General features: G+C 42.6%; 1 protein-coding gene across 1 annotated transcript in view; it reads right to left on the bottom strand.

Moving 5' to 3' along the window:
* clip3 (CAP-GLY domain containing linker protein 3) overlaps positions 1-12,945 on the bottom strand; it is a gene marked incomplete at both ends in the record, with an annotated part of 36,572 nt that overhangs the window by 11,527 nt on the left and 12,100 nt on the right. Inside the window, 4 exons of the mRNA XM_083985139.1 lie at positions 5,731-5,866; positions 9,176-9,412; positions 10,093-10,211; positions 12,232-12,393. Of these exons, the coding sequence (XP_083841265.1) occupies positions 5,731-5,866; positions 9,176-9,412; positions 10,093-10,211; positions 12,232-12,393 (654 nt within the window). The remainder of the gene's footprint in view (positions 1-5,730; positions 5,867-9,175; positions 9,413-10,092; positions 10,212-12,231; positions 12,394-12,945) is intronic.

The raw sequence follows: 12,945 nt of genomic DNA, 5'->3' as shown, positions 1-12,945 counted from the left end.
TTTACATGTGTGTTGAATAATTATCTGTTAAATGTGATACAAACTGTGAAAAAAAATACCCTGTGGAACAATAAAGAATGAATTTGAATCTGAAATAAATTATGTCAAACCACCACATGAATCAGGATTCATCTTGTTGGGGCAATGAATGTCTGTACAAAACATAGCCTACTGGCAGTTTCATGAATACTTTTTGTCCAGCCGTTTCACTATGAACCAAAATGGTGGACGGAGCAGATATGTGACCATTCAGCCAACACTACTATGATTCCAATGGGGCCTTGCTGCAAGCACGATTTAAAGGGACATTTTAAAGGGATTATGAGGAGTTTCGGAGAGCAGAAGTGTTTTCACACTAGGGGTGGGTATTGCCAAGGACCTCACGATACGATACGCATCACGATACTTGAGTCACGATACGATACGATATTGCAATATCCAAATTTCGCGATATATTGCGATATTCTACGATATTCTACATAGTTCACTGAAAAATGTAAAAGGCATTATGCATCTTAAAATCCGAGTTGTATGTACATCAGATGATAGTGATAATTTACAGGACAAACTGAGTCAAAACAATGTAATTCAAATTATCCATGCCATTTTATACAAGTGCAAGTTACAACAACATATGTGCATGTACAACACACTTGAAAAAAAAATTGAAAACATTTTTTTATTTTTTTTTTATAAAAAAAAAAAATCGATATTTAAATATTGAATATCGATATCGTATCGCGATATAAAGTATCGCAATATATTGCCATTTCGATATTTTTGCCCACCCCTATTTCACACTACATTTCCCATGAGCCTCCGCGTGCACAGTGAAATTCTTGGACCAGCACAAGACGGACGACAGCAAAAACATTTGCCAAGAATGTTTTTATTCATCAAGAATGAAAGTCAGAGGTTGGAAGACGATCAGATACCGTCGTAGTTCCGACCATAAACTAGGGAAACTATAGCGATCCGGTGGCGTTATTCCCATGACCCACCGGGCAGCGCCCGGGAAGCAATATTTTTTTTCGTAGGATAGGTCTGGGAAAGTCCCGCCTTCCCCGCCTCTGATTGGCTGGATGAGCTCTCCTCCGATTGGTTATTTGATTTGGCCGTGTAACGTCATCTCACAACAGTACTGTAGTAAACTAAAATACACACCAACTGAAGGTCTTATTGTGATTAGACGGCATGGTGAAATGGTTTGCGTTTTCGCCTGCGGTGTGGTGAATCCGAGTTCAATCCCTGCTGGTTTCACATTCTGAAAAATTTAGTTTTTAAATGTATATTCCAAGTTTACATTTTGAGTTTGAGAGAAGTGTAATTGTGCCATTGGTTGGGTTTAGGCAATGAAGAAAGGAGTTGGTTAAGTTTAGTAGAAAGAGCAGGTAGAGGCTAGACAGGCCAGATAAGTAGAGAGAGTCCAGGTAGATCTAGGCACTTATCACACTTTGCCAACAGCCTGCGTTTCACAGCCGTTTCACAGCCGTTTCACAGCCAAAACAAACAACCAATCAGGCGAGAGCCCTTCTAGCCAATCAGAGTCGAAAATGGAGCCCATCTAGCCAATCAGAGGCGGGAACGGCGGGAAAGGCGGGACTTTCCCGGACCTATCCTACAGAAAAAAAATATTGCATCCGGGAAACCGAAACCAGGAAATGCTGGACGAGTCGACCACTAAATAATAATATCAAAATAACTATAAAGACAAAACGATATATTTATCGAAAATTGACCCATTAACAAGTGTGGGTAATGTAGATTCATCCACATTAATATGAGACTCTTTTATAACCAAAAGCAAACTCCTCGGGGTCTCTTTAAAGGACAAGTCACAAGTCTGTAGGCTACACAAGGTTTGGGGAGTCATTAGCATCCGATGTTTATAAGCCATGCTGCTACATCGCAGCCTCTGCTGCTTTGATTTGTCTCTCACACGTCCCTCGGCTTTATTGAACTAGGACTGAGTCATTGGAGGACTTTAAAAAAAAGTGCTTTTACTGTGGCTGAAGCATGTTGGAGATCTACACTGAACATTCTAGAAGCAGAACTTTATCTGTTATCTCTGTAACAGTGGACGGAACTGCTCCATGATTCCACTCTTCTTCTCACTGCCATCACTTCACTACAAACCACTGAAAGACACACACACTCGATCTGTGCAAGTCAACGACAAGATGTCAGGACCACCGACTCAACTCCAAACTGAAATGGAGCTTGTCGACAACATCTGGAAAATGAGCCTTGAGGAGAGAAGGCTGTTTCTCAGAAGACAGACACTTCAAGAGCTGAGAGAAATGGAGATGGACAGAAGAGGAAGAGTTGCTCTGGAGGAGCTTCAAAAGAGCGTGAGAGAAAAAGAAGAGAGGGTTACGGAAGCTGAAAGACTGAGAGGGCAGAAGCAAAGAGCCGAGGAGGAGAGGAGGAGGCAGGAGGCCAAACAAAGAGAGGAGGAGGAGGAGGAGGAGGAGAGGAGGGAGGAAGGTCTAAAGGCCCTGGGGAATGGAGAGCCAGAGCAGCTGAAGATGGAGAGACTTATGTGGAAGAAGGTCATGATGGTGCAGGAAAATCCCATCGTGATACCCATGTGTTCCTCTAGAGAGCAGCCTGAGCTTTGTCTGGTGCAGGACAACAGCAGCTGGACGTGTCCAACCTCTGCACTGAGGAGTCAGGAGCAGACAAAGAGGAGAACTCTGATCAACAACTGGGTTGGAGAGCAGACAGCACTACTCTGCACAGACGACTTCGACCTCAAGTCCAAAGCTCCACCCAAGTCCTCCAGGGCCCTGAAGTGGCTGCAGAAGACACTGCAGTCTGGACGGAGCCTCAGAGAGGAGGAAGAGGAGGACGAGCTGCAGAGGAGGAAGGAGGCTCTGAGGCTCAGAGAGCTGCATGGACAGAGAGACAGCTGCTGGCATCTGTCGGAGCAGATGGACGCTTACTGCATGTCCAGGAACAGCATCCTCAAGAGCTCCATGTTCTGAGGGGAACCTGATGTCCACCTTACATCTTAATAAACCATTTGGTTGACAGAATTTTAAAAAGTCTTCTTTGCTTTCTCACCCTCATGTATTGGTCATGCTCCAAGTTGTTTGAAATCTGGCAATTCCAGATGTATCGGGCGTATATCTAATTCCAACTCCACATATCGCTATTTCCAGTAAATCCCCAGATGACCTCCGTACCACAGCCATTCAAAATGATATGATCGCCTTCGCCTCCCTTATGCTCATAAGAGAATCCTTTTATTAGTCTCCTCAACCACCGTCAATCGAAGTCTGGCCACATGACATTTTCTGTTTTCTGATCAAGTTCTCACTTCGAGGTTCATCTGACAGGTTCTATACTCATTGGAGACCACTACTCAGTGACAGCTGGTATCAATGTGCAAGCAGGGCTAAGCCCTCCCTGCATTATACAATAAAGATAGGAAGTTATTGTTTAATAAAATACAAAAGATTGTTAGAAGTTTTATTGAAACCTGAAGTGGCAACAGCATCAGTTATAAGAAAAACACAGGATTTCTCTGAATGAGCTAATTTTATGCAGCCAGTATATCAAATCTGCTCTTATTCATTTTCGAGAGTAAATGATAGACAGGTATCATGTCCCACCCACGTCATATGCTGACCATTTGGGCTAATTTCATTCAGCCCACAGGCCGATTGGTTCTGACCAATCAGCAGCGGGGTGACGCAGGGTCAATGATTGACAGGTGTCATTTCACGCCGCCATAATTTTCTTGTCATTGGGGCTAATTTCATTTAGCCCAACACTGCTGTTTTCAGACCAATGACAGGAACCGGAGGAGAAGTTGTGTTGTTGTGGGAGGGAGAAGACAGAAAACAGCGGCGCTAGGCGCTAGCATCACAGCTACACTACTTTACTGCTCTAACCTGTCTTTGTTAGTATGAGTATCTAGTTTCTAAACACTTTTTCGAGCATCAGACTTCAATGACATGGCAATAAACATGTTAGCCTATTTAATGCAGTGTGTAGTTGCTATACTGCTGTGTTAGTCAGATGTGGATGTAACTTTTACTGTTGTGTTAACCATTTAATGGGTATCATAGCCCCTTTTTATATAGTCTATGGTTAGCCCACCCAACCTATTTCACCACCAGCCGCCACTGCCACGACGTAAAGCAGATATCAGGTTCACGGCCGTTTCGGCTAATGCTGCGTTCAAGGCAGGCTTTTGAAACCGTAAGTTACAGCTTCAAGTCACAACTACGACTTGGTAGCGTTCCAGGTAACCCGTAGCTCGTGTTTTTACCATCCTGTTGTCTGTGAAAGTTCCCTATAACGGCCACTCGTAACTTCCGACCCGTGAACTCGTACCAGATCGAACTGGTATGACTTCACAGGAAGGAAAAACACAAAGTACGAGTTTCTTTGAATGCACCATGAGTTAGCAGCCCCCGCCCTTGTCAGGCATCAATTGGTCCTCGTGCTACGTCACCACATTCACGCGCATCCCTTGGCTGCACACACAGCCCTTCATGCCGTTCTCTCTCCTCATTGGATAACACTTGTATCCCACAAGGAAAATTTTCTCCTCGGGTTACAGCAGAGCAGAGTGACGGAGAGACTCGTGTTTAGGCTGAAATACTTCATGTAAGTGATTGCTGACGGAAAATAGGACTATTTAGGACTTATATTAACAAAAACATTCCACTGATATCTGCTTTAACTATCTATCCAGCTCAGGAAGTTTGTTGTTCATTTATGTTTGTTTAAGTTTGTAAGATGTTTTTTTTTTTTTTTTAAAGAGAGAAATTGTATTTGTAGATGCCTGTGACTTGCATTTTACTTGTATTTCATGTTATATAAAAAAAAAGGTCTTCTTGTGTTTCTATCGATTTGCACTTGGTAAAAAAGTGTGCACAAGAAAGTAAATTGTGTCTGATATTAGCAATTTTGTTGATCATTACACTCAGTGACAGATGAAGTGTGTATATTATATTACATATTCTTCATTTAGGTATTTATTCATGTACTACTAAGAAATAAAAATATGTTACTCATAAGCAGTTTACAACAAATGTACATTAAAGGGAACCCCAAAAGAAGCCCAAAGAAGCAAAAGTGCTAATCGATAGGGGTCCATCTGATGTTGGACATGTCTTTTATTTTGAAAAATGGCACACGAGACACGTGAACACATGCAGTTGTAATGGTCCTCCTCACTTTATTATTATTTGCTCCATTTGCTCTGAATGCAAAGATATCAGTTTCTTATTAATGTGGCCTGAATGCAGTGAAAATACCTTGTTTTGTTTTGTGGGTCTTTGTTTTGTGCAATTTGATATTTATTCACTTTAGTGAACATGCTCTGAAAGCAGAGATGCATTAGAAGTCAAATATATTGTTTTGTTGGTCTCCATTTTGTGCAGTTTGATATTTTTTTATTCACTTCCGTACATGCAGTTGTCATGTTCCTCCTCAGTTTCATTCATGAGCTCTGAAATGCACTTTGCTCAGTAAAGAGCAAAATTAGTTTTTAAAGGCTTTAAAAAAAATTCTTGGTTTGAATTCTATAAAAGTGGGTCGCGACTTAATGACCATGGGAAAATGTGGAGCCCAGAGTGAGACTAGTTGAGAACCCTTGATGTATATAACATGTATGTGATAACAAGTAATCACCCCCCAGCCAGCCAGAGAATGAATAAACAGTTTGCAGGGACTAAAAGACTTTCTCAAATGCCCCGTGGCAGCAGCTGTTACCTAGTTTAGGAGGGCAGATGAAGTAGCGGACTCCACCCACGCTGCCGTCGTTCTTTCCCTCCGGCTCGTCCAGCTCCACGCCGACCCACTGACCGCTGGCGAACTCCGTCGTACCGCAGAACCTCAGAGTGCCGGCCTGCGTTAAGAGACAGATAGAGACAGAACAGAGGCCTGCAGTTAGAAGTGAACTGTTTAACGCACATAAGACATGACTACAGAGGTCCTGTAGCTGCTTAGGTTGCATGGAGGCAGATAATCTGGGTGTCTGCTGCTGTATGTGATGACGGGGGGGGGGGGGGAGAGGGCATGGGAATCAGCACATACATCACTACTGTACAGAAGGTTAAGTGGAGGTGGGCAGGTTTTTTAATTGGTCGTATGACAGGGAGACAAACATGTGGTCAGTCAGTGTGGTGAGTTAACTTCAGTTAATCTACGGTCCAGTGGCAGCCCCGGTCCAACCAACCTGTGTGAGGTTTGCAGCCAGGAAGTCGTCTCTGCTCTGGTCTCTCTGGAGCTACACAGTGAGAACACACTGTTCAGAGCGCACACAGTGTCATCCTGTCCTGCAGCCATGCATTCACTTCAAGCCACAAAGCACCTGAGATATCACCTGCAGTGGTTCCTGTGTCTACTCCAACTAAAACCACTGTGGCTCCATAACACAACATGCCACACTATGAAATATACAGTATTTACAGCTGTTTTTAACAATATAACTTAAAGGGATAGTTCAACATTTTGGCAAATTGGGCCCATTGCCATAATCCCTATAGTTTTAGGAGGTGCGTTACCTTTAATTGTCGGTGCAAGCTGTTTTTAGAAGCCGCGAGTTGCTCAGAGCTACGCTACGGAGGATAATGGGATTTCTTGGTTTCATCAAATACACAATCCAACAACTCCACAACGCTCTGGTGGACAAGTTGTGACCTGCACATTCACCACGCTATGAGATAATAACGGAACGTTACAAGACAGTTAAGTTGTTTCTAGGTGAATTCATGCAAAACCTCTGTGTCTGCATTTGCCTCGAAAACAACTCTGTCTCGTAACGTTCCGTTATTATCTCATAGCGTGGTGAATGTGCAGCTCACAACTTGTCCACCAGAGTGTTTTGGAGTTGTTGGATTGATGAGTTTGATGAGGGAAACCAAGAAATCCCATTAGCCTCCGTAGCGTAGCTCTGAGCAGTTAGCGGCTCCGCTCTGCCGTTCTAAAAATAGCTTGCACTGACAATTAAAGGTAACAAACCTACTGCTACGATTATACAGATTATGGCAATGGGCCAATTTGCCAAAATGTTGAACTATCCCATTAATTATTTTACTGAAAACAATCTCTTTTGCAGCTTTTTAATTTCCCCTGATGGTTTTTGTCAAAGACAGTTCTAAAGATTTTTCAACTCTCATTTGAAGGCCTTGTCAGCTCTTCCTGACAGATGGACCCGTCAGTATGTGGTGACACTCAGTAATGACATCCTGCCCCCTCCCTGTAGTCTCCACCCCACCTTTCACTATGGAGATTTGGTGGAAGGTGAAACATGGTTCAATCCAAAAGAGTCTTGGCCGTTCCGGAGACGAGGGGACCCATGTCTTGTTCCAACACATTTCAAATGAGGCTTAAAGGGATAGTTCAACATTTTGGCAAAATGGCCCATTGCCATAATCGCTATAGTCATAGCAGTAGGTTCGTTACCTTTAATTGTCGGTGTAAGATATTTTTAGAACGGCGGAGTGGAGCAGCAGGCTGCTCAGGGCTATGCAATGGAGGCTAAGGGAATTTCTTGGTTTCCCTCATGAAACTCATCAAATACACAATCCAACAACTCCAAAACGCTCTCGTGGACAAGTTGTGACCTGCACAATCACACAACGTTACGAAACGGAGCCGTTTTTGAGGTAAATACAGAGACTGCTTGATGAAAAACTGTCCCTGAAGGCAACTCGCATCAGCGGTTTTGCATGAATTTCAGCTCCGTCTCGTAACGTTCCATTATTATCTCATAGCGTGGTGAATGTGCAGGTCACAACTTGTCCACGGCAGCCTTTTGGAGTTGTTGGGTTGTGTATTTGATGAGTTTGATGAGGAAAACCAAGAAATTCCCTTAGCCTCCATTGCATAGCCCTGAGCAGCTCACCGCTCCGCTCCTCCGTTCTAAAAATAGCTTACACCGACAATTAAAGGTAACGAACCTACTGCTATGACTATAGCGATTATGGCAATGGGCCAATTTGCCAAAATGTTGAACTATCCCTTTAAGGGCAGAAACACACTGGATGCATGGTGTGTGTGTGTGTGTGCGTGTGTGTGTGTGTGGTGGCTTCTCATTTCAGTGCCCAGGTTAATAGGTTATAGAGGACGCACTGGCTTGCAGCTCTGTCACCATAGATCCCAGTGAAAACACACTGAGAGAAGATCTGGCAGTGCGTTTCTTCCTTACTACTAGTGTTGTGCCATCCAGGATCACATAATCCACAAAGTTGGATTGGATCAGTCTGATCCTGATAAAAAACTCACACTGAAGGCTACCAGGTATGTAAAAAATAGAAGAGCCTGCATAGGGTCACTCAAAGTATACGTATTTATTTGAAAATGGGGAGTTTGTATTGTTTTCTGTGCTGCTTTTTGTTTCTTCAATGTCTTTTAAACAGAGAGACCTTAACTGGTCTGGCTGTTTAAAAAAAAAATCTATTAAACAGTACATTAGTGAAATACATTGTGAATATTTTCCATGTGTTCCAAATTCAAACTTCAAATTTAATTTAAATATCCAGTAGTTGGGGAAAAGTTCCAAATTTGTGTAATCAGAAGGTAACTTTATTTATTTTAACACTGTAATGGTTAAATGTAGGCCTATAGAAGAAAAAAAGAGGGTTGCCCGCACACTCTTAAAGGATGATACAGTGATTTTATTAGCACTTGCACAAACGTTTTCGACCGTGTGGTCTTCTTCTAAATGTAGGCCTATATGACATACTATATTATAAATGTTGTTTATTTGACCAGATTGCATTTAATTTAAATTACATTTTGTTCCTCAATCCACCAAACTGCTGGGATCAGAACAATCCAGATGTTTTGGATCAAAGTTTTCCTGATTAAAAAGTTTTGAACAACACAAACTGAAGGTTTGATCCAGATTAAAACCAACACTGGATTACGTGATCTAATCCAATCACAGAATCCATTTTTAGTGTTGAACAACCCATTTTCAAGATTTGATCCAACCCATTAGCCATAATCCGATCAGATTACAACTGAACAACTGGACCCAGGGGGTAAAGCAATTAAAGGCTCATGTCAGACTTTTCATGTATGATGCAGAGTGTGACGCAGCTTTTCTGTGGTGTAATTAAAGGATCTAAATGAAACCCAGCACCCTGCACCTTCGTGTGTTTCCTCTGACTTTGAGGACCGACTCATGAGATCTCTGTGTGCCTCTGACCTTCATGTCATCCAGCAGCACGCGGTCTCCCAGCTTCAGCCCCAGCGAGGTCAGCATCAGGTTTCCGGGGATGTTGTCGTAGTTGGGGAGCGTGGCTCTGGGGAGGTTGCAGCTCAGAGGGACGGCGTCCAGCAGCAGCTGCTTCAGCTCCTTGGCCACCATGGCCGCCTCGGCCTTGTCCAGACTCATGTCCATCGGGTCGGGAACGACCTCTCCTGGAACCTGGCCCTTGTCGTTCTACAGAAGAGAGGCAGACATGTTCTAGAATCAGTCTTATTGGGGACATATTATGGAAACATCACTTTTTGAAGGCTCTTTAACATATATTTAGGTGTTTGTTTTGCCTTCCGACCCCCAAAATGTGAGAATTGACAAAAAAATCTGTAATTTTCAGGCTCCCTAGGTTGAAATCCATGTGGTTCTATGAGCTGTTCCCTCAGTTGTCTTCTCCATGTAAGTGAACGGGAGTCAAAATTTTATTTTGTGAGCCAACTGAATTGTGTCATGAGAAAAATATCTGACCTTTACCTATTTAAAACACTGCATTTCATGCCAAGAAATCAACTGCTGAGTTTTTGGCATGAAACACAATGTTTTAAATAGGAAGAGATCACATATTTTTCTCATGACACAATTCAATCAGATCCCAAAATAAAGCGTTACTTCCTGCTTCCGCTTAGGCTCTATACCACCAGTAGAAGGGGCGGGGCAAGTAGTGGTTCATTTGCATTTAAAGGGACAGGCACTGAAAGCAGCTGTTCTGAACAGGGCTGTTTTGAGAGGATGAAAAGTTTGAAAAAACTTTGAAAAATTTGTGGAAGTGGGGCAGAATATGTCTCCTTTAAAGTCGAGATTTAATGTGGCTCATGTGATCCAGGTTGGTTGGTCAGTGGACGCTTCAACGGTTGTGTTTTTACCCGGACAATGGGGTTGGCTCCGTGCTCCAGCAGACATTTGACTGCCCCCAGACAGAGGTTGGAGGCAGCGATGTGGAGGGCTGTACCGTAGTGGAAATCACTGCACGTGGAGTTCATCACTGTGGAGGACAGAGAATAAGTCATTACTGTTACATCTGAGACTAGTCACAAGTATTTTGAGGGACAGAAATCCTTTCTGTCAGATTTTCTGTCCCTCAAAATACTTGTGACTAGTCTCTGCTGAGTGTGTGTGTGTGTGTGTGTGTGTGTGTGTGTGTGTGTGTGTGTGTGTGTGTGTGTGTGTGTGTGTGTGTGTGTGTGTACAGGGTTTATACAGGAATCTTGAAGTTCATTTTAATACCTTTTCAAGACTTTTTCAAGACCTTCTCAATATTTTTTAATACCTCACCGCCACTTCAGGTTGTAACCATTCACATCAGTGACACTTTTAACGTAACAGTTTTAGTTTGTGATAAAGACTATAGACCACAATGATACAACAGAATTCAAAGTAGGCTAGGATAATAAATCAAAGGCAAAATCTTCTTTTCTTTTTTTATGTACCGGTTCATCTTTGCTTTTTAATAAAATGAATAAATTCACACACTTTTACAGTGTTTTTTAGGACTCAAACTCTTGGACAGCTAATTCTGAAAAAATACCTTAAAAATTGAAGACTTTATAAAGTCGTGAAAAGACTTTTTAATACTTTTTAAGGGTCTTAATTTTCCCAAAATTGATTTATCACCTTTTAATACTTATCAAGACCCCGCGGATACCCTGGTGCAATGTTCCCTCTAATTTTCAAAACTCCTGAGCAGAAATTCAACTCCCCTGAGCACCTGCTTGAGCGACTGTGAGCGAAAGCTCAAGCATATATACTGTATATATATATATATATATATATATATATATATATATATATATATATATATATATATATATATATATATATATATATATATATATAGGAGCGCCACACTCAATGAGTTAATCATTATATTATACACACACACACACACACACACACACACACACACAATGTAGCTATATGTACATGTATGTATATGTATAATATAATGATTAACTCATTGAGTGTCACGCTCCTTTCCAAAGTTTTAGTCAAGTGTACCGGCAATTTAGACGTTTTTTGTAGAGCCACAGTGTATTCTGTATTATTGCCACATAGCCAACACATACTGTGGCTTATTTGAAAGGTGAAACTTTCTGCTTCAAATGGCCACAAACCATGTGTTTCTATGTGCCTCGATCCGTTCCTGAGAAAACTCAAGCTAAACATGGCTGGGTTTCACCAAAATCCCTCCTTTTTTTCTAGAAAAGGAGATACAGCGTCTTTTATGAAAGGTGCTCTGTTTGTGCCTGTCGCTCTTCTCACACTCGCATTTCTAGATCAAAGGGCTCGTGTTGTAAGATAAATATACCGTAGATGACCAAATAATCGCCCGCGTGCAAATACGCGCCTGTGCTCTAATAGCCGCCGGGGTCCGACCTCATTTGGCATAATAAACGCCGGTTCAATTAAACGCCCGGGCGATTAAGTGTTTACCATAGTCTTGCACAGAAAACAAAAAAAAATTTTTAACAGCGCTTCACCGGCTCTCACCTCTTCTGTCAGTCAGCCCCTCCTCTCGCTCTCTCTCTCGCATGCAGGCGCGCGTGCACACACACACACACACACACAAATACAGGCGCGCTAGACTGAGGGATATAGGGATATGGATAAATGCGCTAATGTACAGTGTTGAAATTACCGCGATCGACCCGTTAACGTTCATAACACTGCTCTGATCAGCTCCCTGTGTCGCGGTAACACAGACAAACTGTCTTTTTATTTATTGTCTGATGTCAATAGAGATGCGTCGGGGGAAAAAGTAGTTTTGTTCCAGTGGTGCTATGGTGAGCTCCTTGTTCTTTGCATGAAGGTCTGGTGCTGCTCATTGCAAAAATAAATTGTAGCCTGTTGGGGATATTCGAGTGCGCAACTTTTTTGTCTTCTGCGCAAAGAGGTGGGGAGCAGTGCGCAATTGCGCAGTAAAACACCTTAGAGGGAACAGCCTGGTGTATGTGTGTGTGTGTGTGTGTGTGTGTGTGTGTGTGTGTGTGTGTGTGTGTGTGTACCTCTGGGTTTAGCGGCTTTGAGCAGGACTCGGATCAGTTCTGGGACATCGAAGTAGGCGGCGTAGTGGAGGGCGTTCATGTTGGTCCAGCGACTCCTCAGACTCACGTCAGCGCCCAGAGAGATGAGCTGACTGCTGAGACGCAGCGCTGCAGCGGGGTCGCCTACACACACACACACACAGAGAGAGAGAGAGAGGAGCTCAGGAGCTGAACCACCACCCACACCAATGTTGTCCTCTTGTTAGAGGTTAATGTGGTGGCCAACCATGTGGCACCACTGAAATTGAGTATTTTTTTTAATCTTAAATAATAACACAGTCTTTTCTTTATTGACAGTTGTTAATTGATTTGAACACATTTTAGTTAAAGGGACAACAAGGAGTTTCTATTTGGTTATAAAAAAGTCTCATATTAATGTGGATGAATCTACGCTACCCACACTTGTTAATGGGCCCATTTTCTATAAATATATGGTTTTGTCTCTATCGTTATTTTGTTATTATTAGTGGTGGTGGAGATGCTGGTCGAGCCGACCAGCGTTTCTTTACTTTCGGTTTCGCAACGAGTCATGAGAATAACGCCGCCGAATCGCCATTTATGGTGGGAACTACGACGGTATGTGATCGTCTTCCAACCTCTGACTTTAATTCTTGATGAATGAAAACATGAGTCTGTCTTGCGCCGGTCAAAGAATTTCACGGTGCGGAGGATCAT

The sequence above is a fragment of the Trachurus trachurus genome, assembly GCF_905171665.1.
Source record: "Trachurus trachurus genome assembly, chromosome: 13".
In the NCBI taxonomy this organism is placed as follows: Eukaryota; Metazoa; Chordata; class Actinopteri; order Carangiformes; family Carangidae; genus Trachurus; species Trachurus trachurus.
This window is presented reverse-complemented; position numbering and strand designations above follow the sequence as displayed.